The sequence below is a fragment of the Embiotoca jacksoni genome, unplaced genomic scaffold, assembly GCF_022577435.1.
Source record: "Embiotoca jacksoni isolate LCO1_2020_lvr unplaced genomic scaffold, fEmbJac1.0.p SCAF_19, whole genome shotgun sequence".
Taxonomy (NCBI): domain Eukaryota; kingdom Metazoa; phylum Chordata; class Actinopteri; family Embiotocidae; genus Embiotoca; species Embiotoca jacksoni.
The window spans coordinates 7,022,681-7,048,441 of NW_027185329.1; the positions used below are offsets into that span (position 1 = coordinate 7,022,681).

Below are 25,761 nucleotides of genomic sequence, written 5' to 3' on the forward strand. Positions count from 1 at the left end.
CAGTAGATAAATTAAGAGATGGATTATGTTGTGTTTCCACAGAAAACTATAGACTCCAGAGTGCCTATGAGAAAAATCTCATCATCAAAATGGTTCTTGTAAGTGTCTCCCTTTATTTTACAATGATTAATTTACCAAAGTTAACTTACCTAACTTTGAAAGTTAGTTTTTAATATCATTCCTGTTGACACATTTCTTCTTAGTGACACCCAGCTTTTCTTTGTCTTCCAGTTTCAGTTTGTAAATTCTTATCTCAGCCTTTTTTACATTGGATTCTACCTCAAAGACATGGAGCGCCTGAAAGAGGTAAGAAATGTCCCGGCTCTAAAGTTTGCCCTTCACACATTTGGTTCAATGATTTATCTACTTTCAAAAATGCATAGGTGCAATCTCCCACCTTTTAAATGATTTGCTGTATGTGCTTACATGCTTTTATTTCCAAACCCATTCATCCACACATCCCTCCATTTGTTCGTCTGTGGAAGATGCTGCTGGTGTTGTCTCTGTTACGGAGTCTGCAGCGGCAGGTCCGGGTCAATGTGCTGCCTTCACTCTTCTTCAAGATCCAGATGCTTGTGCTGTCTGTTCCCTGGTTCTTCAGGGCTTTACTCAGGTCCAAAGTATGATCCCTGTTAATCCAGTCTGGGTGAGAGGTTCAAGGTCCACTCCTGACCGCCTCTGGTATCTCTTTGCATGCCACGCAATAAGAAACCAGCCTGCTGCGTAAAAGAACATATTCGGGTTTGCATATTGATTGTGTGGTGAAAGCTTGTAACTCCAAAGCTGATCATTTTAATGGTTTTATTGTGAATAATTCTTAGAGTGCTGTTTCTTACATATCTATTTTTGGAGAATTTGTAGCTGTCAGATTTTTTTATTTAAATTATCTTTTTTTTTTTTTTTACTGATTGAAACTTCAAAACATTCTAGAATCTTTGTTGTTGTTTTTTCTTTATTATGGGGACTTGAAGTACATTTCTTATTGGTCTCTTCCCTCCATGCAGTTTTTGTGAATCTGTTTTATTTTTTTCCCGATTAAACTCTCACCACTCGTACCTCAACTTCTCACCATCTGTCAGTTTCTGTTGCACTCTCAGCCAAAGTGCCACTTCACTGAGCTCGTCATAATCTGTTAACGTCGCTGGATTTCATACGTTTCCCTGCCTTGAGTTTCTACCAGTACAGCCCAGCCTTTCCAAATATTTGACAAACTATATTTACTTTTTTTCTAAGTCAGTCAGTCCTCTTACTTAAGCTGTTTGCAGGAGTGGAATTACCTTGAAAACATAAGCAGACATGACTATCCCTGTTTGCACTTCATTAGAGAGAAACTAATTAAGTTAAAAAGCTGACCGAAGCATGCAAAAACCTTCAGTTAGCATTTAATTCACTCTTAAGTGACTAAAATGAAAACCATCTGGTGCTGTCATCTTGACTGTAACAGTGTGTGACTCAGACGGGTCTATGCTGACTGTTCCAGCAGGTAGCAGTGGGAGAACAGCATCTCCTTCTCCCCCGCCACTGACTGAAAGTAACATTGTGTCTGTGTCCTGTCAGGAATCCATTGTGCTTTTATGTTTGCATTCTGGGCCGTAGCTAGCAGCTACAGCATACAGTAATGTTTGTCTGCACTGTTTGACTTGGAGACAGTTTCTTTGAGATTAACGGTTTGTAAGCTGTCTGATGCTGCAGTTCTTGAAAATGTCCATCCTTTGGGTGCTTATTAAAGACGATAAACATAATAACTGCTCATTATTTGAGCATTAAAATACAATTCTGGTTTAATACCAGTTGATTTCTAGTTCCATAGTTTTGGCTGACATTTCTAGCAGCTTTGAGAATATATTTTACCTGTGAGGGTTGTTTCTGAGATCAGAAAACAAAGCAACATTATAACAGCCAACCGTGATGTTGTAGGAACCAGACGTAGTCAGATCTTACAGGTTATGAATGGAACAGTTTCACCAAATTAGCTGAAACGCCTTTATTCGGTAAAAGTGAAAGTAAAGTCCCCCTCAGTGGTGGAAATAACCCCTCAGAAAGTATACTAGGTACGGTTAGATGAAAATGAACCATGAAATCAGTCTGCAAACTGATGGATGATTATAGCAGACAGTTGGATGATCATTTTGTCCGTGTTTCTTTCAAGTACAGTAAAAGTTGCTAGCCTTAGGGTTTGTTTAAAACCTGTATGAAGGTATGTTTACATTTCTTAACCTTTCTCTCTGCAAATAAGATGTCGAATACAATCTTATTGCAAATGGTAATGAAGCCCAGGACTATGAAAGTATACCATATAATTAGCCTCTAAGTTAACCCTATCTGTGCTCAGTCTTGTGTGTAATTTGTATTTGTTCTGCAAGGTGAGTAATACTGAAAGGCTCTGAGTGTCCATGCTCACCAGTCATTGGCCTCATTGCTTCAAAGGCCCTTAAAATGTGGTTTCAGTGGTTTTAACGGGAAGATCCAGAATAAATCAGATGGAGCATAAACCTGTGGCTGCACTGCTCCCTGTTGGTTCTTCAAAACATGTTAAACTTCAGAACGCATCTCCAATCTCTATAAGAGGAAATCTTTAATGCAAAGGGGACCGTTCAGCTACAGTTTTCTTCCATAGGTGATTTGCTTGTGGATCGAGTCTGCATTATGTAATTGTCTTTCAATTGATTCGGTGCATTTTTTTTTCCTTGAGGGTGTTTCCTGCACTCTCAGCTTATGATTATGTCCTCTCTTCTGTCCTCCTGTTCTTCATCACCATTTTTCTAACCCCCTGCATTTTAAGTTGTGTGTGCTTTTCCGGGGAAGGGTTTCTGTTTCTGTTCCTGTTGTGTTGTGACTGTTTTCGTCTGTCCTCGTCAGATGCTGGCCACTCTACTCATCATACGCCAGTTCCTTCAAAATGTGAAGGAGGTGCTGCAGCCTTACCTGTATGAGCGCCACAAGCTGGGAGAGCTTACACTGAGAGCCATGTGGGACCTGCTGCTCTCAGTGCTGCTGAAATATGCCCGGCTGGCCGCTGGAAAAGCCCAGGCCTCTCCCTCTGACCAGGCCATGCCGGGACCTGGACTAAGGGGCACGAGGCCCGGAGTGGGGTATCTAGACAGAAGGTCACAGTCATTATTTAAACTCTACATCAGTAACAGTGAAATAAAATAACCATTGTGCTGTAGGGTTGTTAGAAGGTTAAATGATACACTGACTGGTGTGATGAACAATAACACTTGTGTATTTATCTGTCATTCACACCAACACTCACAGAATTCGTCACTGCAAACAGACCTGCCTGGGTTCAAATAAAAAGTCACTTTATCTTCCAGTTATGATTCATGCCTCTCAGACATCGAGTAAACACTGTGAGCAGTTAACACACGCAGTTAGTCTGACGTCTATCTGTCCCTTCAACTCGTCTCAGGGAGAAGAAGTGTTTGAACGGGGGATGTGGAGTGCCTGACGAGGAGGAGGGGGGCGAGAGGGACGAGGCAGACAGCGGGAGGTTCAGCGAAGGAGAGACGGAGGAGGAAAATTTGATCGACTGTGGATTGAAGCTGAGGAAAGTCAGCTTCATAGAGAAGGTACAACACTGTGTGATGTGTGTTAACATGCTCATGCTGTAGAACTTTGTTAGTAGTAATGGTGTAATAGTGTTGTATGCTGTTGCTGATCCGTGCTGTTCTTAAGGTGGACCGAAGGCCGGCCTCTACTGGACCCCCCATGGACAACAGTTTCCTGGAGGAGGGGAGCCCGACGATGGTGGAAAAAGGAATGGACCCGGCCTCCGTGTTCGAAATGTGCGACGACGAGGATGACAACGGCATCCACGATGTGAAGGAGTCAGGTGGAGGCGCGACTGAGGGAATTAACGCTGCTGCTGGTGCCACAGCTGCCGCCAGCGCTGCCTCGCTGCCCTCCGGGTCTGAGAGCAGCGCTTCACTGCGTCACAGAAGAAGAGGGCGGAGCGTAGAGAGGGCGGAGCCTAAAACGAAGAGGGAGTCCTGGATAGATCCTCCTGAGGCGAGAGAGAGCACGACACTCACTCAGGCTGAGATGGAGAGCTGCATGCAGACATATGCGGTAAGAAGAACCTGCACGCTCTGCACAGGGTTTTAAAGGATGACACTTTGCATCATTTGAAACCTCCGAGAATAAGTTTCAGTATTGTCCAACCTGCCTGTTCTTCTCCTGTTTTTGTTTGTTATGACATGAATGTCATGATAACAGTTATCACATCTCTAGAAGGGAAAATTGTTGTTTATTTATTCAAAGAGTATAAAATTCTCTCAGCTGTCCAAAAAACATCAGTAACACAAAAATCCTCTCAAACGTTTGTCTGTGAGTTTATAACGCCATTAGCAAACTGTAGCCCCCCTTTATTGTATAGTGGCAGGCAAAGAAAACTACACAATGTTCACCTTAGTGTGTACATTACTTTAACAGACGCATTAAATAAACCAAAAGTGAGCCAGATTTCTGCATCACTATAAACACCCTGCCATGGGAATATGAATACATGCTGACCAGGAGGTAGTTGGACGTTTCTCTGAAGTTTACAGCAACAGCTTCAGGGATTAGATGGAGGCTAGTTACCGTGTTTAATCATGATCAGAGTCACAGATGTGTTATGTTCATTTAAATTTATTTGGAAAACTGTAGGAGACTCTTACTCCTTCTCTTCCCTGCATACATGAGAGCAACACCTGGGTAGACATGAAGCCTTTAAATTAAGATCCATTTCACAGTCAAATCTATAGCACGTCACAATTTACAGTTGGACTAAAAGGTTATTTCTGTTGGATTAGCCAGAAAATAACTGAAAAATGTTGAATACCGTAATAGTTGGTAAACAACAGCCATATACTTTGCTAGCTGGGGAACACCTGACTTTTGTTCTTCTCATACTTTGGTCAGGTTTCATACATGAAACACTGCAACATAAATCCTGCAGAATCCCTCAGCCTTCACAGTTACATGACACCTCACACGTGTCCTACATGTCATGTGAATAACATTAGGTTACGTTTCAAAAGGCTAAAAATGGCTCCATGATATATCTACAAAGCCCAAAATATCAATTTTTGTTATTTGGCACCATTGCACATTGATTACGTCTGCAGAAATGAAATCTTGTCTTCTAGCTGCAAAATATTAGCACCCAGACTACACTAACTTTAGTACAGCTGTGGTTTAATGTTCTGCTTTGTTCCTTCTCAGGACACCTTCCAGGACTACCAAGAGATGTTTGTCCAGTTTGGCTACGTGGTACTCTTCTCCTCCGCCTTTCCTCTGGCCGCCATGTGTGCTCTCATCAACAACATCATTGAGATCCGCAGTGATGCCTTCAAACTCTGCACTGGCCTGCAGAGACCTTTCGGTATCCGAGTAGAGAGCATCGGCCAGTGGCAGGTCAGAAATACACTCTGTGACAGTTAAACACAGCCTCATGAGGTTTTCGCCTTGGTTGTAAATGAATTCACCCAAACTCACAGACAATTAAATATTCTAGTGATACTGCCATATGCTGTGGAGATGTAAAAGTCACAATCACTTGATTATTATGCAAACAGTGTTAACTTTAACCAAATTATCAAAATCTGGCTGAAATAACCGAGCAGAGGAAAATAATTCAGCAACTTCAACTTTTCTTATGTTTCCAGCAAAGCAGAAACCTGTTCTTTATTCTCCTTCACAGACTGCGATGGAAGCCATGGGCCTGATTGCCATCATCGTGAATTGCTACCTGATTGGTCAATGCGGTCAACTTCAGCGTCTCTTCCCGTGGCTCAGTCCTGAGATGGCCATCATCTCCATCGTCATCCTCGAGGTACCCAAAGCGCGTTCCTGCTCGTCAGTCTGGTGTGCTTAGAGCAGTGCTTTTCTCTAAACTTTTTCTCTGAGCGCTAGCATTTCTGAAAATCACTCTTTTCTTAGGATCCAGAAAAAACTGCGCTAATCAGAAAGCGTGCCAGGTTGTTGGGCTGCAAACACGACACAACATAATTAAATCATTTCAAATACTACAGATTTTAACTGTTTTTCACAACTTTTCTATTTAAGTTACAAAAAGAATCAAAACATCTGTGATTTGTAAACTGAAAATAATGAATAGTGAATGGGTCTCCAACTCACCAATTTTTTGGAAAAGTCTGAACAAATACATAAAAGCGCTCTCCATGTTTCTCCTACAGCTTGTAACATATTTAGATACCACTTCTGTCAGCTCTGCGGATGTGGCTGTCTATATTCAGAAAGAAATAAACAGCCTGCAGCTCTGTCTTGGCCTGATAAAGAAGTCAGGCCTATCAGGAGGATAATTTCAAAGCCCAAATGTTGCTGTGCTGGAACACTTTAAGAACATTATGAAGCACTGTGTCCTACTTCTGATTCTGTATTGTATGCTGATTACTCAACTTGATAAATGTTGGATTGATTTTATTCTACTGGTCCACCTGCTTGTCTGTTTTCAGCACTTTGCCATCCTCCTGAAGTACATCATCCATGTGGCTATTCCTGATATTCCCATGTGGGTCAGAGAAGAGATGGCTAAACTGGATTATCAGCGCAGGGAGGCCTTTAAGGTAAAGGATGAGGCAACATAAGACATATTCAGTTTGTCACAGAAAAGTTGAAAGTGAAGGATGAAGTTCATTAAGTTCAAAAGACCACCTTAATAACTTTTGCTGCACATATGCTGTTCTGCTGCACTGCAGGTTTCTATTGGGAGATAAATAGTTTATTTTAAACTGAGATTGTGATATTGTGAAACTAAGACTGTGTTCCAATAAGGGCAGTCAGCTATAGAGCCAAGCATAGAGAAGAGATTTGCTTGTAGTGGCCCCTGCAGTACTCAGGCAGGATTCTGTAGTAAGGGATTTGTCTGATGGGTAGCACCGCAGTATTGTAATAGTTAGCTGGCCTAGTGCTGATTCTCGTAAACTCATTGTGGGAATGTTTCCCTTCCTCTGCAGAAGCACGAGCGGCAGGCACAGCAGCATTACCAGCAGCTGCAGAGGAGGAAGAGGGAGGAGGAGGAGAGGCAGAGGCAGGCGGAGCATATGGCCCGCAGAGAGAGAGAGCGGGACGACAGCAAAGGCGACTCCTCTGGGGATCACCACCACGACAAAAGTCACAGCAGCAAATCACGTTCTGGGGGCGGAGGAGGAGGGGGCAGCGGGTCGGACAAGCCCAAGAGGCCCAGCTCCCTGTTGGCCAATAATAATGTGATGAAGCTGAAACAGATCATCCCGCTGCAGAGTAAGTTCTCCTCCAGTGGAGCCCGCTCCCCTCAGTCACCCACTGGCAGCGAGCCCAAACTGCCCGGCTTCTTGAGCTTCAAATTCCTCAAGTCACCTGAGAATAAGAAGGAAGGTGCTGCTGCTTCTGCGTCTACCGCCACAGCCACTAACACCACAGCGACAGCATCATCATCATCATCTTCATTATCAGGTAGCAGCTCTCAGGAGCGTTCTCAGTCACCCAGTAAAGCCTTCAACCCTGGGAAACTGTTTAACTTTGGGAAATCTGAGGGAGGAACGTGTGTGAACGGGGCTCCGCTGCCAAGATCTGGTGAAGGATCATCATCACAGACATCAGAAAGACAAGCTTCCCGGTCTGACTTGAATGGCGTTCCAGACGAGATCCCCTCGCCTGGAGGGGAGGGGTCCGAGAACGGACATTCAGCAGACCCGGACCTGGCCGGTTCTAAAATCTAGTGGCTCCAGAGAGAAAAAAGAACTTTGGTTACATCTCAACCGAAGAGGTGATGTGTTTACTGTGACGAGAGGCCCGACCTACCTTCTGTGCTGTCCACAGGCCGTGTGTAGAAGTACTTGAAGAAGACAGAGGACAAGATGAAACTGATGAGAGATAACCGTTGTTTCGGGTTTGCTTTTTGTTTTCGCTGAGAGACAAAAAGAAAGGCTTTGTAAGAAAGACGTAAGCCCTTCTATCATGACCGAATAAAAATACACACACACACACACACACACACACACACACACACACACACACACACACACAGACACACACATTTCCTTACACACACGAAGCATACAAATTCTTCCTTGTCTGCAATACATAAAGAAATGCATGAGCTGCATTTCTAATATTTTTAAGCCTTTAAAGCAGAGAGCTACTTCTTGATTTCTTCTAGTCAGAAATTGTAAGTGTCTCGGTGGCCTCCCAGTAGGACGTAACAGCCTGTTGTGGAGGAAATAGCTTAAAAAAACCCCGACATGGTGGTATGAACGGATTACAGATTGTACATCAAATAACTACTGAGAGTGTTTTTTAACTGTCACAATGCAAGTGATCATTAGATATCTGTCTCATTTTTAACTGTGAGGAGTTTATGGGCCCTTCACTTTTGTACTGAAGTGGAAAAATGGAAAAGCAATATCAGTCGGTGTTTTAATAATTCTTATCAATCATCACACAAGCCCTCCCTCAATACTCATTGCTGATATATCACCAGCTTTATTTTCAAAGGTGGTGTCTGAGCTTTGTGCACTCCCTATCATCCTGTGGCAGAAACCAATTTGTTTGAAAAGAGAGAAAAGAGTTTTGGTAAGTCGAAGTGTCAATACCAATATTTTTCCCAGTGGAGGAGAGAGAAAAAACAAGAAGCAAAAGTAGATGAAGGTGATTTTCAGAAAATGGAGCATGGATGCCTGTTGCGTGCTGTTCTCCATCCAAGCCCGTAGAGCGCCTTGTAAACACAGATGGTGCTTCGTTCCACACACTCCAGCCAGACTTGGCAAATGAGCATAGAGTTTAAGAAGTATTTTGCACTAAACCCTGACGCTCTGCATAGAAACGTATCTCTCCCTTCAGGAGAAAACGCCGACACCAGCCTGCCTCATTTCATTATGCAAAAGCTGGATTTTTATTTTTTTTTTCTCCCAATTTCCTCCTTTCACATGCTGCATGCTATCAGCTCACCAGTTTTCACTCTCTACAACTATGGATATATTTCAGAATATTCAAACAAGCCTATTTTTTGTTTAGTTATTACAATAGTTTCTCTTTGATTATGATGATCTCCATGTAGTTTTTATATGTGCTTTTTGCTGGTGATGAAAAATTGCTTTTTTAACCAAAGCAGTATTTTTCAGATTATACTGTTAAGCCAAGATCTACAGTACTCTGCAAAGTGTTTAGGCACTCAATGAAAGCGGCGGCGGTTTCATAAAATAGGCCAATGAATAGTTTTTATTAATCAATTAACTTCATACAGAAGTGCTGTAAACATGAATAATAATAAAAAATACGTATTTATTGCGACCACTCTTTGACTTTAAAATGGCATCAATTCTCTGAGTTACAATTGGCACAGGTTTTCAGGGCATTTGTCTGCCAGGTTTTTGAAACATCTTGGAGGACTTGTTGTTCTTCTTGTCGCTGAATATAGTTCTTTATGACTCTGGCTTTATGTTTGGGGTCATTGTCATGCAAGATGATCAGGCACTTCCTGGATGGTCATATTTTATGGATGAAAATCATCAAAAGCAATCAAAAACAGTTAAAAGTGCCTAAACCTTTTGCACAGTACTGTATTATCTGTATACTCTGTTGTACTTGAGCACTGTTTTGTGTTGGAAAAAAAGGTATGTCCCTCTAGTAAGCAAGCCCATCATAAACCATCCATTGGTATTTCCCTTCTGCAGGCTCTCCAGAAGGCGGTGCCAGTTCATCAAAACATGTTGAACCACTTGTTTTGATTTTTGATTGACTATTTATTTACTCCAATCATCAGTCACTTGTTTTCAGTAGACAGCAGGGGCAGCAAATGTGAGTGTCTGGCTGCAGTTCAGATTTAATTTGAAAGGGAAATGCATGATGGAGTCATTAGTCGAAAACTGAGAGAAGTTTCAGAGGCCATTGCACTGTACTGTAGGTTGAGAGAGTAAAACAATAACTATGCATTTCCACACTTTCACCTCTGGCAAAGGTTTTGGCAATAACACTGAGTTGAAGTTGACTTGTAATGCTATAACTCCAGACCACCCTCCCCACCTCCAGCACCAATTCATCCCCAGCCCGACTCTATGCATCTTTTCTTTACGTCCCCTCAATCCTCACCGTCAGCTCTCTCAGCTCCCTCCGGTCTCATATTTAATGTAAGAATTTACCCCCTTCTGCAATTAAAAACAACAGGAACTTCATCCATCGGGCTGCTTTGAGTTTACAGAACTTGTAAGCTTCAAACAGGCTTTTGTATTTCGTTGCCGCTTTCATGTATCAGCTTCATAAGTCTGGTCCAGTTTTCAGTGGCAGAACAGACAAAAGAAAACGTTCACAGACAGGCAAAAAGATCTCACTGACATTAAATGCAATACGGAAATAGACAGGGCTTTGATTTGTGTGGTCACAGTATATTTTTACTGTCAATCTACAGTATGTTCTTTTTTTTTATATCTGGAAGTCACTGTTCGTAATAAATGTCAAATGAGAAGTGCAGGGCAGAGAGAAATGTAATATCTTCGTCTTTGTGTATTAATCTCACAGGCTGGTCATTGTTAAAAGGGAAAAATAACAACAACATAACAGAGATGGTCCAACGTAGCTGAGCAAAGTCTCATGAGAACCTTTTGTTCCTGCAGCATTTGGATTTCAGGGATGACTGACATCATGATGCAATCGAGTCCATTTATTTTCATTTGAACATTTGTGTCGCAAGGATGAAGCAGTCTCCTAGCACTCATGACTAGAACCAGAGGGCAGGGATCATGGCTATTTACTGATACTGTTGTGAGGTGCGTTCATAGTTCCACCTTATTCAGGTAAAACGATTCATAGAATAGAAATTATAGCATAAACCAATTTACCACTTAGTTCATTCTTGCACTGTAGGCAGCAGCAAAATATTTGACATACTGTTATAATGGAGGTCTTTAAATAAGCATTAATAGAAGTAACAGATCTTGAGCAGCTTTGGGATTCTCTAAAAACTTCGTCCCATAGCAGAAAACAGCAGCATCCCTGTTTTAATCGGGCAAAGCACAGGCATCCCTCGTATGAGGAGAGCAGCTCAGACAGCTACATCTCTAATTCACCATCAAAGCAACCGCGGCTCTTTCATGAGTTTGGGCTTATCTTCATTTTACAAGCATTACGAGTCTGATGCGAAATCAGCGGGAAACGACAGAATGGGTTTAGTAAATGTACTGTGTTCTGGATTTTAAAGAGTCGATGTGAACAGGTGAGATTCTCACCGCAGCTACATTAAAACCCGACCTGAACCTCAAAATTAAGACATTTTCATGAAAGCCTCACTTACAGAACATCACATGCTCTTCCAATGTACCACTGTACAAAAAAAAAAAAAAAAAAAAAAAAAAAAGATCTTTTAAAGAAAATACTGGGAAATGGGATTATTTATTTCTTTTAATTTATTTTGTCATATTTTTGTAAGACCTGAAAATAGTTAATAAAACTATTTCAAATGCATTTCATGTGTTGTGACCAGCTTGTTCCTGCAAAACCATCAATGTCTTGTTTTTTTTCTTCCTCACAAATGTTAACCTGAATTTCAGGATTTACAGAAAAAGTGAAGGATTACAGGAATAGAATCATGTATTTTAAGTACCACAAGACAAAAACAATCATTTTCAATCCAGTTTTATTTGAGCAAAGCTAAAAAGAACATACCTGATCTAACACGCGAGATGGGGGCAAGGCTTAGGGTGTAGTCGAACAGTCTATCTGAGCAGAAGCATAACGTGGTTCAACGTTAAAAAACAGACGGGGTATTCACATTGTAGGTAGGAAGATGACTGACCACACTGCAGCATCGACTGTTAAAAGGGCAGGAAGGACAGGAGGCTTTGATGTGGCTCTGCTGGGCAGTGATAAGAATGTTAAAAAAAAAAAAAATGAAGCTTTATTCAGTGTTATGACACCAATACAAACTGAATCTCAAGAACAAGGCAGGATGGCGACTGCACTTTACTGTGCATGCTTATTGTGCATTCTATGGCTGAAAATATAACACCTCTTTAAACCCCCCTGTAATCATCTAAGCCAGCTCTCAGACAAAAACCATCCAGTACTGTCAAAAGACAAGGCGAACAGCGCGGCTCACCCGGGCCCTGAGCTGGGGGAGCAAAAGGGTCCGAACCATGATGACAAGTTGTAAGGCCTCTCGGCTAATACCTTCCACGGTCACGCAAGATAATGCCACAACCCCAACACCCCTGAAGTGTTATTACTAGTCCAGGAATATAACACCCAGCCGTGAAAACATCAACATGCAAGGCAAGATAACATCCACTGGGCACCGGGGCTCTTCTCTTTACTTTCACAAGGGTCGTTTTCTATTGTATCCATGGGCATGAATTAATTTACAAAAAGGCAGACACAAAGATACTCCATTAGATAAACTAATTCTGGTACTGGTAATTATTTACACAACATAATGAGTCTTTTCCCTTTTCCACAATTTACAACATGTTTCTCTTCCCTATCTGTGCTGTTTCCAAGTTGTGCAACTGAAAATGCCTTCTTACATCTTATATAATCATATGTAGGCATAACTTTTTCCATCTTTTTATTTGACTTTCTTTTGGTGAAAGAACAGCTAAAATGTAAGAGAAAATCCCATTTTTGACTAGCCTCAATTAGCCAGAAGGTGGTGCTGGATGTAACGATACTTCTCAGACACGCTACCACAAAATTTATCCTCCGAGCACAAGTCCCAGAATAGAATGCCGATTTTCACCATAAACACACATCTAAGAGGGATTCTGGAAGAGTTGCTTCTACTTTGTGCTGTTCTTCACAGTGAATTGTTGGTTCTGTCGATTCAAACAGTGTAGAGAAATGTTGCAGTGCCCCCATGTGGTTGCAAAGTGGGCAGTGAAACTGAGAGGGTGGGCACTGTGGCAGGCAGGAAGCTCATTGCCCCACATAAACAATAATAGTTATAATAAAATTAAAACGGTAACAAAATGTCCTCACAAATCAGAACAGACTCTCCAGATGACAAAAGGCTACACAAGTCATGTACCAGTTATATTTTCAAGAGCAGTGTCTGACTTTATCTGTCAAGTCTGTCTGATCTTAAATCTACTCACTTTTTCAACTATTCGCTCACCTCACACACACACAACACACAATACACACTCACAATACACACTCACAGCTCAGCATGCACACAAACATATACATGTATACTAACACACACCAGGGAATTGCCAACATAATTAAACAGGATGAGGTCACAACCTGGTATTTAGCTGGACTGTGGAGGAAATACTAAGAGTGCTTTTCATTTTAAATAAGAGCTTTTAATTTGAAATAAATACAGGAAGTTGCAGCTGATCAGTGATGTAACTTTATCACTTTGTCAGGGACAGATATTTGCATTTACTGGGCTGACCTCGCTGTTATGGTCCAGCCAAACAACAGTTTAAGGTCTCCTTCCTGACAACAGTGGTATTCTGTCAGTGTCAGTCACTAGAAGTGACTTTGAAATCACTTCTGCTTACATCATTACATGATCTTTGCACCATAAATAGCTGCTTTGTTGAAGCGAATTTCCTGAACTCACTGTGGGTGACTCAATATTATGCCGGGAAAGGCATCCTGCCAACGTGCAGAATGGCAAGAAGTCTTAATTCAGGTGGGATTATCCTTTGTTTTTGTCAGTTTATATTGGCTATACCCTGCATACGCAAACACACACACGCATTCACACACACACTTATGAGTCCTCATTCATCTCTTGGCTATCTGTCCTGGCGATCTTCCTTGGGGGGGCTGGGCTGTCGGCCTCCCCTTGCTCCTGTTCCCTTTTCTTTGCTGCATTCTGTTTGACAGAAAGGATAATGCAGCAATCAGTGGTTACACAAACCTTTTTCTTTTTTTAAAACAATAATTCAGCAACTGTAGTAAAGACACCAAGGATTAAGTGTTGTTTTATATCACTTGTGATTAACTATACCTGGATAAAAAAAACAACTCATTACAAAGACCAATTACTGTCAATTAATAAGGCCAGGTTTAAAAAAAAAAAAAAAGAACTCTGAAGAACTGCACATGCTCACCTTTTTGTCCCACTGCTGATGGAGGTAACGCAGGAGGATGTTGGTTTTCTCCGTTACAATAACTGTAAGGAAACACAGCACGCATATTAACAACAAATGATCAGTTTAGGGTGTCAGATGATGCTAGTTTAGCCTTAGTAAATAAGCATTTAATGAAACAATGAGAATGTTAAATCATGACAAAGGTTTTTAGTTAGTAAATCTTTACAAGTTAATTAATAGTTTGAAATTCCAGACTGTACTTACTCTGTTCAGAGGGGTATTCACGTGTTGGAAGGTACACAGAGGGCCTGCGGTTCTACACAACAGTTTGGAAAGAAAGTTCAAAATGATGCTTGTTCCTTCTTCCGGTCAATTTTTTTTTTTTTTTTTATAAAGTACAAGTTACAGAACAGCTGTAGCATTTAAATATAGAATATATTTTAACCAATCTTTATCAACAGCAAATTATATACTTACAGATGCTTTACAAACGGAGTCTGCGTGAAACCTGCTGAAGTTGCTCTTATTGTAGACAGGAAGTCCTTTCAAGAAATCAGCCTGTGGGGGGAGAGGGGTAGGTATTCATTAAAAACCTGCAGCTGCGTCATTTCTTTTCATCTTTAAATTTAAACTCACCCTAAAGACTGCAGGTCTTAAGACATCTTGCCCTTAACAAAGCCTCCACTTTGAGGCATTTCACAAACAACAGTCCAGATTGTTGTTGTTGTTGTTTTTTTTATCCAGATATTTGAGACCCTGCTGACGACTGAATATACACTCAGGATCACAGGGCGTCCCCTCATCTGAGTATCAGACCAAGTGGTTTCAAATGAGCGAGACGGAGCCGAGCAGAGCCGAGCCGAGCCGAGCCCGAAACGATGCCGGTCGGCCTCTATAGATGAATGCCGACAGGAGGAGCAGGTGTGGCTACCAGCTCGCCTGCTCCTAACCCATAATTAACGAGCTCTCTCCGTGACCATATTGCCCTCTAAAGAGCTGCTAAACTAACGCTGTACGCGCGGTGTGTGAGGACTACCTTCTCCATGATGACGGGGGTTGTTTCCAACGTCGAAACGCCGCCGACTTGTGGACTCGGCTCGGTGTCTGTTGTTGCTGGTCGTGATGGCCGCGCTAGCTCACCAGCAGCTAGTGAACCGAGGCAGCTGTCCGATCGGGTCCTCTTGGCGAAGAAAGCAGCGACCTTCACACACAAGCTGTTGTTTCCATTCTAGATCCTCGTGTCCGTGAGCAAAATGATACAGCTCTCATAGAAATATAGCCCAAGTGGTCATTACATGAGTTCGTAATGCTAGTAACACAGGACTTCATCTAGCGTGATGGTGGCGACGCTTCCTTTGATACGCCCCGAGGACGCCCATTGGCTTAGGCTTGCTCCCACGTGGTCATAGGTTGAGCAGACAGCCTATCATTAAACGCGACATGATTTAGCTCCGCCCTATAGCGTTGACCGGCACTTCGTCATCCGGGACGGGCTCACATCACCACGCCCCTTTATGGGGGAAAACATTGGATGCGTTCAAACGTATGCGGTGCTGCGAAGCGCTGATTTATAGTAATGTGTGCACGCTGGACGTACGGCATTGCATGATGGTTAAGAGCCGGCGCTGCGGCCGCAGTTTTTTTTTTTGAGTCAGGTGCTGCAGCTGCTCTTCTTCGGCTGCACCGGGTCAGAACCTCCTCTGTGCAGACACTTCTCTGTCTTTATAGGTTTTAAGTTTCACCGACATGCCACGGTTTTTTTTTTATTTATTCTTAAGCCTTCAGAAGAGTTATCACCTGTCATCTTTCCTCATTTATTGATCCGCTCCTTCTGCCGCTCAGATTTTGCGTATGGACATAGACACACTAGTTTTACATCCAGCAACAAAAAAAAGAAGCTGTAAACAGAGATTGTTAGATTTACTTTTATGTGTCCAACACTGATGTAAACTGTCCGGTCTGTACGTTTTAGAAAGCAACATATTTGGGTGAATAAACAGTGTCAGCTCATCAGTTGGAAATATTGAGGTCTATACTCATAAACTTCAGTAACAAACTACAGAGCTGCTGCTGAGACACAGCTGGAAGGATTTGTATGTGTTGGCATGTTGATGTGTGTTGATGATGAAATGTTTCATGGTAAAAACCTGGACATGTCCTCCGAAATATGAAAAAAAAAAGTTAGACTATATACCATGTCATCTGAAATATGACAAAAAAAAGTCATACTATAACATATCGTCGGAAATATGAAAAAAAAGTTATACTATAGCATGTCGTCTAAAATATGAAAAAAATAGTCATGTCGTCCGAAATATGACGAGGGCGGCAGGGGTGCTGCGGGGAAGCGGCGGGGGTGCGGGTTCGTCCAAATTATGACAAAAAAGTCAGTGTCCCAGTTACAATGGTGTGGTGGTTATTGCTCATGCCTTTCATAGAGAAGGTCATTGGTTCAATTCCCACTGGACACATTCTTGTCAGTTAAAAAAAAATGTCATACTATAGAAAGTGAAATTTTCCTATTTTGAAAGTGAACATTTCTCTTGGAAATTTTGAAAGGGAAATTTTCCCTTTTTCGGAAACTTTGAAAGGGAAATTTTCCCTTTTTCGGAAATTTTGAAAGTGAAATTTTCCCTTTTTCGGAAACTTTGAAAGGGAAATATGACAAAAAAAGTCATACTATAGCATGTCGTCTAAAATATGAAAATAAAGTCATATGTATATATATACAGTGAACCCTCGTTTTTTGCGGGGGTTACGTTCCAAATAGAAACCGTGATAGGCGAAATCCGTGAAGTAGTAACCTTTATTTTTTTACAATTATTATACAATGAAATACTCCATAATACATTGAAACCAAAGAACAAAACCTTTTTACAGGCCCAAGCATTTGTTTAACAAATAAAAATACTGTATAAAAGTGTTTTTTTTTACAAATAACTACTGTACTGTAAAATAATAATTTTAATCATCAATACGAACTGAAGGCTTCAAATTGCTGAGATTGCTGCGACCCGAGTCATTGGATTAGAACGGGAGAAAATGAAAAATGATTATGAAAAAAAATACAAAGTACAGTAGGACAAATAGTGACTCATGTATTTCACTGCTCTTCTGACTGAGCCGCTGCATCCTGACTCCGCTCTGTAGCGTTTTTTTCTTCTAAAGCCCGCGGTTTAGCCAATCAGAATGCAGAACACAATGCACGATGCAAATCCGTGAAGCAGCGAGACCGTGAAAGGTGAACCGCGTTATAGCGAGGGTTAACTGTATACCATGTATGGTCCAAAAGATGCAAAGAAAGTCATACTTTAGCATGTCGTCCGAAACATGAAAAAAATAGTCATAATATACCATGTCGTCTGAAATATGACGCGGGCAGTAGGGGTGCTGCGGGGATGCGGCGGGGATGTGGCGCGGGTTCATCCAAATTATGACAAAAAAGTCAGTGTCGCAGTTACAATGGTGTGGTGGTTATTGCTCGTGCCTTTCATTGAGAAGGTCGTTGTTTCAATTCCCACTGGACACATGCTTGTTAGTTAAAAAAAAAAAAAGTCATACTATAGTAATTGAACATTTCTCTTTTGAAAGGGAAATTTTCCCTTTTTCAGAAACTTTGAAAGGGAAATTTTCCCTTTTTCGGAAAACTTGAAAGGGAAATTTTCCCTTTTTGGGAAACTTTGACAGGGACATTTTCCGTTTTTCGGAAACTTTGAAAGAGAAACTTTCCCTTTTTGGGAAACTTTGAAAGGGAAATTTTCCCTTTTTTGGAAACTGACAGGGAAATTTTCCCTTTTTCGGAAACTTTGAAAGGGAAATTTTCCCTTTTTCGGAAATTTTGAAATGAAATGTGAAGAGTCATACAATAGCATCTCCTCAAAATCACGAAAAAAATTCATAGTATCCCAGGCACAATGGTGTAGTGGTTATTGCTGGTGCCTTTCATTGAGAAGGTCATTATTTCAATTCCCACTGGACACATGCTTGTTAATTCAAAAAAAGATCATACTATAGGAATTGAACTTCTCCCTAATTTTGAAAGTGAAAATTTCTCTTTGGAAATTTGGAAAGGGAAACTTTGACTTTTGAAAAATTTGAAAGGGAAATTTTCCCTTTTTCGGAAACTATGAAGTGGAAATTTTCCCTTTTTTGAAAAATTTGAAAGGGAAAATGTACCTATATAAAAGTCATGCTATAGTATGATGTTTGTTCATATTTTGGACGACATGACTTATTTTTAGCATGTGGTTGGAAATATGAAAAAAAAGTCATACTATATTACATGGTCCAAAATATGCAAGGAAAAGTCATACTATAACATGCCATCGGAAATATGAAAAAAATATTCATAATATAGCATGTCGTCAGAAACTTGAACAAAAAGTCATACTATAGCGTTTCGGCATGTCCTCCAAAATATGAAAAAAAGTCATACTATATTATATGGTCCAAAATATGAAAAAAAAAGTCATACTACAGCATGTCCTCCGAAATATGAAAAAAAGTTATACTATATACCATATCATCCGAAATATCACAAAAAAAGTCATACTATAACATGTCGTCTAAAATATGAAAATAAAGTCATATATATATATATATATATATCAACCATATATGGTCCAAAATATGCAAAGAAAGTCATACTTTAGCATGTCGTCGGAAACATGAAAAAAATAGTCTTAATATACCATGTTGTCTGAAATATGACGCGGGCAGCAGGGGTGCTGCGGGGAAGCGGCGGGGGTGCGGCGCGGGTTCATCCAAATTATGACAAAAAAGTCAGTGTCGCAGTTACAATGGTGTGGTGGTTATTGCTCGTGCCTTTCATTGAGAAGGTTGTTGTTTCAATTCCCACTGGACAAATGCTTGTAAGTTAAAAAAAAAAAAAAAAGTCATACTATAGTAATTGAACATTTCTCTTTTGAAAGGGAAATTTTCCCTTTTTCGGAAACTTTGAAAGGGAAATTTACCTATATAAAAGTCATGCTATAGTATGATGTTTGTTCATATTTTGGACGACATGCTATAGTATGACTTATTTTTAGCATGTGGTCGGAAATATGAAAAAAAAAGTCGTACTATATTACATGGTCCAAAATATGCAAAGAAAAGTCATACTATAACATGTCATCGGAAATATGAAAAAAATATTCATAATAAAGCATGTCATCCGAAACTTGAACAAAAAGTCATACTATATTATATGGTCCAAAATATGCAAAGAAAGTCATACTTTAGCATGTCGTCGGAAACATGAAAAAAATAGTCATAATATCGTCTGAAATATGATGCGGGCGGCAGGGGTGCTGCGGGGAAGCGGCAGAGGTGCGGCGCGGGTTCATCCAAATTATGACAAAAAAGTCAGTGTCGCAGTTACAATGGTGTGGTGGTTATTGCTCGTGCCTTTCAGGACACATTCTTGTTAGTTAAAAAAAAAAAAAGTCATACTATAGAAAGTGAAATTTTCCTATTTTGAAAGTGAAAATTTCTCTTGGAAATTTTGAAAGGGAAATTTTCCGTTTTTCGGAAACTTTGAAAGGGAAACTCCCTTTTTCGGAAATTTTGAAATGAAATGTGAAGAGTCATACAATAGCATCTCCTCATAATCACAAAAGAAATTCATAGTATCCCAGGCACAATGGTGTAGTGGTTATTGCTGGTGCCTTTCATTGAGAAGGTCATTATTTCAATTCCCACTGGACACATGCTTGTTAATTCAAAAAAAGATCATACTATAGGAATTGAACTTCTCCCTAATTTTGAAAGTGAAAATTTCTCTTTTGGAAATTTGGAAAGGGAAACTTTGTCTTTTGAAAACTTTGAAAGGGAAAATTTCCCTTTTTGGAAACTTTGAAAGGGAAAATTTCCCTTTTTCAGAAACTTTGAAAGGGAAATTTTCCGTTTTTCGGAAACTTTGAAAGAGAAACTTTCCCTTTTTGGGAAACTTTGAAAGGGAAACTTTCCCTTTTTAGGAAACTTTGAAAGGGAAATTTTCCCTTTTTGGGAAACTTTGAAAGGGAAATTTCCCCTTTTTTTGGAAACATTGAAAGGGAAATTTTCCCTTTTTAGGAAACTTTGAAAGGGAAATTTCCCCTTTTTGGGAAACTTTGAAAGGGAAATTTCCCCTTTTTTTGGAAACATTGAAAGGGAAATTTTCCCTTTTTTGGAAACTTTGACAGGGAAATTTTCCCTTTTTGGGAAACTTTGAAAGGGAAATTTTCCCTTTTTTGGAAACTTTGAAAGGGAAACTTTCCCTTTTTAGGAAACTTTGAAAGGGAAACTTTCCCTTTTTCGGAAACTTTGAAAGGGAAATTTTCCCTTTTTGGGAAACTTTGAAAGGGAAATTTTCCCTTTTTTAGGAAACTTTGAAAGGGAAATTTTACCTTTTTTGGAAACTTTGACAGGGAAATTTTCCCTTTTTCAGAAACTTTGAAAGGGAAAATTTCCACTTTTTGGAAACTTTGAAAGGGAAAATTTCCCTTTTTGGGAAACTTTGACGGAAATTTTCCCTTTTTGGGAAACTTTGAGAGGGAAATTTTCCCATTTTGGGAAACTTTGAAAGGGAAATTTTCCGTTTTTCGGAAACTTTGAAAGAGAAACTTTCCCTTTTTGGGAAACTTTGAAAGGGAAACTTTCCCTTTTTAGGAAACTTTGAAAGGGAAAATTTCCCTTTTTGGGAAACTTTGAAAGGGAAATTTTCCCTTTTTTTGGAAACATTGAAAGGGAAATTTTCCCTTTTTAGGAAACTTTGAAAGGGAAAATTTCCCTTTTTCAGAAACTTTGAAAGGGAAATTTTCCGTTTTTCGGAAACTTTGAAAGAGAAACTTTCCCTTTTTGGGAAACTTTGAGAGGGAAATTTTCCCATTTTGGGAAACTTTGAAAGGGAAATTTTCCGTTTTTCGGAAACTTTGAAAGAGAAACTTTCCCTTTTTGGGAAACTTTGAAAGGGAAACTTTCCCTTTTTAGGAAACTTTGAAAGGGAAATTTTCCCTTTTTGGGAAACTTTGAAAGGGAAATTTTCCCTTTTTTTGGAAACATTGAAAGGGAAATTTTCCCTTTTTAGGAAACTTTGAAAGGGAAATTTTCCGTTTTTTCGGAAACTTTGAAAGAGAAACTTTCCCTTTTTGGGAAACATTGAAAGGGAAATTTTCCCTTTTTCGGAAACTTTGACGGAAATTTTCCCTTTTTGGGAAACTTTGAAAGGGAAATTTTCCCTTTTTGGGAAACTTTGAAAGGGAAATTTTCCCTTTTTTTGGAAACTTTGAAAGGGAAACTTTCCGTTTTTGGGAAACTTTGAAAGGGAAATTTTCCCTTTTTTGGAAACTGACAGGGAAATTTTCCCTTTTTCGGAAATTTTGAAAGGGAAATTTTCCCTTTTTCGGAAATTTTGAAATGAATTGTGAAGAGTCATACAATAGCATCTCCTCAAAATCACAAAAGAAATTCATAGTATCCCAGGCACAATGGTGTAGTGGTTATTGCTGGTGCCTTTCATTGAGAAGGTCATTATTTCAATTCCCACTGGACACATGCTTGTTAATTCAAAAAAAGATCATACTATAGGAATTGAACTTCTCCCTAATTTTGAAAGTGAAAATTTCTCTTTTGGAAATTTGGAAAGGGAAACTTTGTCTTTTGAAAACTTTGAAAGGGAAATTTTCCCTTTTTCGGAAACTATGAAGTGGAAATTTTCCCTTTTTTGAAAAATTTGAAAGGGAAAATGTACCTATATAAAAGTCATGCTATAGTATGATGTTTGTTCATATTTTGGACGACATGCTATAGTATGACTTATTTTTAGCATGTGGTTGGAAATATGAAAAAAAAGTCATACTATATTACATGGTCCAAAATATGCAAGGAAAAGTCATACTATAACATGCCATCGGAAATATGAAAAAAAAAAAATATTCATGTCGTCAGAAACTTGAACAAAAAGTCATACTATAGCGTTTCGGCATGTCGTCCGAAATATGACAAAAAAAGTCATACTACAGCATGTCGTCTAAATTTTTCGCGGGGGTTACGTTCCAAATAGAAACCGTGATAGGCGAAATCCGTGAAGTAGTAACCTTTATTTTTTTACAATTATTATACAATGAAATACTCCATAATACATTGAAACTAAAGAACAAAACCTTTTTACAGGCCCAAGCATTTGTTTAACAAATAAAAGTACTGTATAAATGTTTTTTTTACAAATAACTACTGTACTGTAAAATAATAATTTTAATCATCAATACGAACTGAAGGCTTCAAATTGCTGAGATCAGCACCGCCCCACTGCGACCCGAGTCATTGAATTAGAACGGGAGAAAATGAAAAATGATTATGAAAAAAAATACAATGTACAGTAGGACAAATAGTGACTCACGTGTATTTCACTGCTCTTCTGACTGAGCCGCTGCATCCTGACTCCGCTCTGTAGCGTTTTTTTCTTCTAAAGCCCGCGGTTTAGCCAATCAGAATGCAGAACACAATGCACGATGCAAATCCGTGAAGCAGCGAGACCGTGAAAGGTGAACCGCGTTATAGCGAGGGTTCACTGTATACCATGTATGGTCCAAAATATGCAAAGAAAGTCATACTTTAGCATGTTGTCGGAAACATGAAAAAAATAGTCTTAATATACCATGTTGTCTGAAATATGACGCGGGCGGCAGGGGTGCTGCGGGGAAGCGGCGGGGGTGCGGCGCGGGTTCATCCAAATTATGACAAAAAAGTCAGTGTCGCAGTTACAATGGTGTGGTGGTTATTGCTCGTGCCTTTCATTGAGAAGGTTGTTGTTTCAATTCCCACTGGACAAATGCTTGTAAGTTAAAAAAAAAAAAAAAAAAGTCATACTATAGTAATTGAACATTTCTCTTTTGAAAGGGAAATTTTCCCTTTTTCGGAAACTTTGAAAGGGAAATTTACCTATATAAAAGTCATGCTATAGTATGATGTTTGTTCATATTTTGGACGACATGCTATAGTATGACTTATTTTTAGCATGTGGTCGGAAATATGAAAAAAAAAGTCGTACTATATTACATGGTCCAAAATATGCAAAGAAAAGTCATACTATAACATGTCATCGGAAATATGAAAAAAATATTCATAATAAAGCATGTCATCCGAAACTTGAACAAAAAGTCATACTATATTATATGGTCCAAAATATGCAAAGAAAGTCATACTTTAGCATGTCGTCGGAAACATGAAAAAAATAGTCATAATATACCATGTCGTCTGAAATATGATGCGGGGCGGCAGGGGTGCTGCGGGGAAGCGGCAGAGGTGCGGCGCGGGTTCATCCAAATTATGACAAAAAAGTCAGTGTCGCAGTTACAATGGTGTGGTGGTTATTGCTCGTGCCTTTCAGGACACATTCTTGTTAGTTAAAAAAAAAAAGTCATACTATAGAAAGTGAATTTTTCCTATTTTGAAAGTGAAAATTTCTCTTGGAAATTTTGAAAGGGAAATTTTCCCTTTTTAGGAAACTTTGAAAGGGAAATTTTCCGTTTTTTCGGAAACTTTGAAAGAGAAACTTTCCCTTTTTGGGAAACATTGAAAGGGAAATTTTCCCTTTTTCGGAAACTTTGACGGAAATTTTCCCTTTTTGGGAAACTTTGAAAGGGAAATTTTCCCTTTTTGGGAAACTTTGAAAGGGAAATTTTCCGTTTTTCGGAAACTTTGAAAGAGAAACTTTCCCTTTTTGGGAAACTTTGAAAGGGAAACTTTCCCTTTTTAGGAAACTTTGAAAGGGAAATTTTCCCTTTTTGGGAAACTTTGAAAGGGAAATTTCCCCTTTTTTTGGAAACATTGAAAGGGAAATTTTCCCTTTTTAGGAAACTTTGAAAGGGAAATTTCCCCTTTTTGGGAAACTTTGAAAGGGAAATTTCCCCTTTTTTTGGAAACATTGAAAGGGAAATTTTCCCTTTTTTGGAAACTTTGACAGGGAAATTTTCCCTTTTTCGGAAACTTTGAAAGGGAAATTTTCCCTTTTTTGGAAACTTTGAAAGGGAAACTTTCCCTTTTTAGGAAACTTTGAAAGGGAAACTTTCCCTTTTTTGGAAACTTTGAAAGGGAAACTTTCCCTTTTTCGGAAACTTTGAAAGGGAAATTTTCCCTTTTTGGGAAACTTTGAAAGGGAAATTTTCCCTTTTTTAGGAAACTTTGAAAGGGAAATTTTACCTTTTTTGGAAACTTTGACAGGGAAATTTTCCCTTTTTCAGAAACTTTGAAAGGGAAAATTTCCACTTTTTGGAAACTTTGAAAGGGAAAAATTTCCCTTTTTGGGAAACTTTGACGGAAATTTTCCCTTTTTGGGAAACTTTGAGAGGGAAATTTTTCCCATTTTGGGAAACTTTGAAAGGGAAATTTTCCGTTTTTTCGGAAACTTTGAAAGAGAAACTTTCCCTTTTTGGGAAACTTTGAGAAGGGAAACTTTCCCTTTTTAGGAAACTTTGAAAGGGAAAATTTCCCTTTTTGGGAAACTTTGAAAGGGAAATTTTCCCTTTTTTTGGAAACATTGAAAGGGAAATTTTCCCTTTTTTAGGAAACTTTGAAAGGGAAAATTTCCCTTTTTCAGAAACTTTGAAAGGGAAATTTTCCGTTTTTTCGGAAACTTTGAAAGAGAAACTTTCCCTTTTTGGGAAACTTTGAGAGGGAAATTTTCCCATTTTGGGAAACTTTGAAAGGGAAATTTTCCGTTTTTTCGGAAACTTTTGAAAGAGAAACTTTCCCCTTTTGGGAAACTTTGAAAGGGAAACTTTCCCTTTTTAGGAAACTTTGAAAGGGAAATTTTCCCTTTTTGGGAAACTTTGAAAGGGAAATTTTCCCTTTTTTTGGAAACATTGAAAGGGAAATTTTCCCTTTTTAGGAAACTTTGAAAGGGAAATTTTCCGTTTTTTCGGAAACTTTGAAAGAGAAACTTTCCCTTTTTGGGGAAACATTGAAAGGGAAATTTTCCCTTTTTCGGAAACTTTGACGGAAATTTTCCCTTTTTGGGAAACTTTGAAAGGGAAATTTTCCCTTTTTGGGAAACTTTGAAAGGGAAATTTTCCCTTTTTTTGGAAAACTTTGAAAGGGAAACTTTCCGTTTTTGGGAAACTTTGAAAGGGAAATTTTCCCTTTTTTGGAAACTGACAGGGAAATTTTCCCTTTTTCGGAAATTTTGAAAGGGAAATTTTCCCTTTTTCGGAAATTTTGAAATGAATTGTGAAGAGTCATACAATAGCATCTCCTCAAAATCACAAAAGAAATTCATAGTATCCCAGGCACAATGGTGTAGTGGTTATTGCTGGTGCCTTTCATTGAGAAGGTCATTATTTCAATTCCCACTGGACACATGCTTGTTAATTCAAAAAAAGATCATACTATAGGAATTGAACTTCTCCCTAATTTTGAAAGTGAAAAATTTCTCTTTTGGAAATTTGGAAAGGGAAACTTTGTCTTTTGAAAACTTTGAATAGGGAAATTTTCCCTTTTTCGGAAACTATGAAGTGGAAATTTTCCCTTTTTTGAAAAATTTGAAAGGGAAAATGTATCTATATAAAAGTCATGCTATAGTATGATGTTTGTTCATATTTTGGACGACATGCTATAGTATGACTTATTTTTAGCATGTGGTTGGAAATATGAAAAAAAAGTTATACTATATTACATGGTCCAAAATATGCAAGGAAAAGTCATACTATAACATGCCATCGGAAATATGAAAAAAAAAAAAAATATTCATGTCGTCAGAAACTTG

At 39.2% G+C, this 25,761-nt stretch overlaps 2 protein-coding genes across 3 annotated transcripts in view; one reads left to right on the forward strand and one right to left on the reverse strand.

Annotated features, from left to right (window-relative positions):
* The window catches only part of ano8b (anoctamin 8b), a 37,922-nt gene extending 26,480 nt beyond the window's left edge, over nucleotides 1-11,442 (forward strand). For both annotated transcript variants that reach the window (XM_069153262.1, XM_069153263.1), the window contains exons 11-19: nucleotides 43-98; nucleotides 232-306; nucleotides 2,860-3,107; nucleotides 3,413-3,572; nucleotides 3,679-4,071; nucleotides 5,209-5,400; nucleotides 5,687-5,818; nucleotides 6,462-6,572; nucleotides 6,963-11,442. In XM_069153262.1, the coding sequence (XP_069009363.1) occupies nucleotides 43-98; nucleotides 232-306; nucleotides 2,860-3,107; nucleotides 3,413-3,572; nucleotides 3,679-4,071; nucleotides 5,209-5,400; nucleotides 5,687-5,818; nucleotides 6,462-6,572; nucleotides 6,963-7,706 (2,111 nt within the window). In that variant the 3' untranslated portion in view covers nucleotides 7,707-11,442. The remainder of the gene's footprint in view (nucleotides 1-42; nucleotides 99-231; nucleotides 307-2,859; nucleotides 3,108-3,412; nucleotides 3,573-3,678; nucleotides 4,072-5,208; nucleotides 5,401-5,686; nucleotides 5,819-6,461; nucleotides 6,573-6,962) is intronic.
* A 155-nt stretch (nucleotides 11,443-11,597) lies between these two features.
* dda1 (DET1 and DDB1 associated 1) lies at nucleotides 11,598-15,380 on the reverse strand. The gene is made up of 5 exons (XM_069153265.1): nucleotides 15,058-15,380; nucleotides 14,499-14,579; nucleotides 14,286-14,337; nucleotides 14,040-14,101; nucleotides 11,598-13,801 (listed from the first exon to the last, which is right to left on the reverse strand). Exons 1-5 carry the CDS (start codon nucleotides 15,064-15,066, stop codon nucleotides 13,697-13,699), a joined length of 309 nt encoding a protein of 102 aa, XP_069009366.1. The 5' UTR covers nucleotides 15,067-15,380; the 3' UTR covers nucleotides 11,598-13,696.
* Nucleotides 15,381-25,761: the final 10,381 nt, after the last annotated feature.

Excerpts from the sequence above, each read along its gene's own strand:
- dda1 (XM_069153265.1), bottom strand. Across the intron at positions 14,338-14,498 it reads ACTCCGTTTGTAAAGCATCT|AACCGCAGGCCCTCTGTGTA; the intron begins GTAAGTATATAA and ends ACTGTTGTGTAG. Across the intron at positions 14,102-14,285 it reads TGAATACCCCTCTGAACAGA|TTATTGTAACGGAGAAAACC; the intron begins GTAAGTACAGTC and ends GTTTCCTTACAG.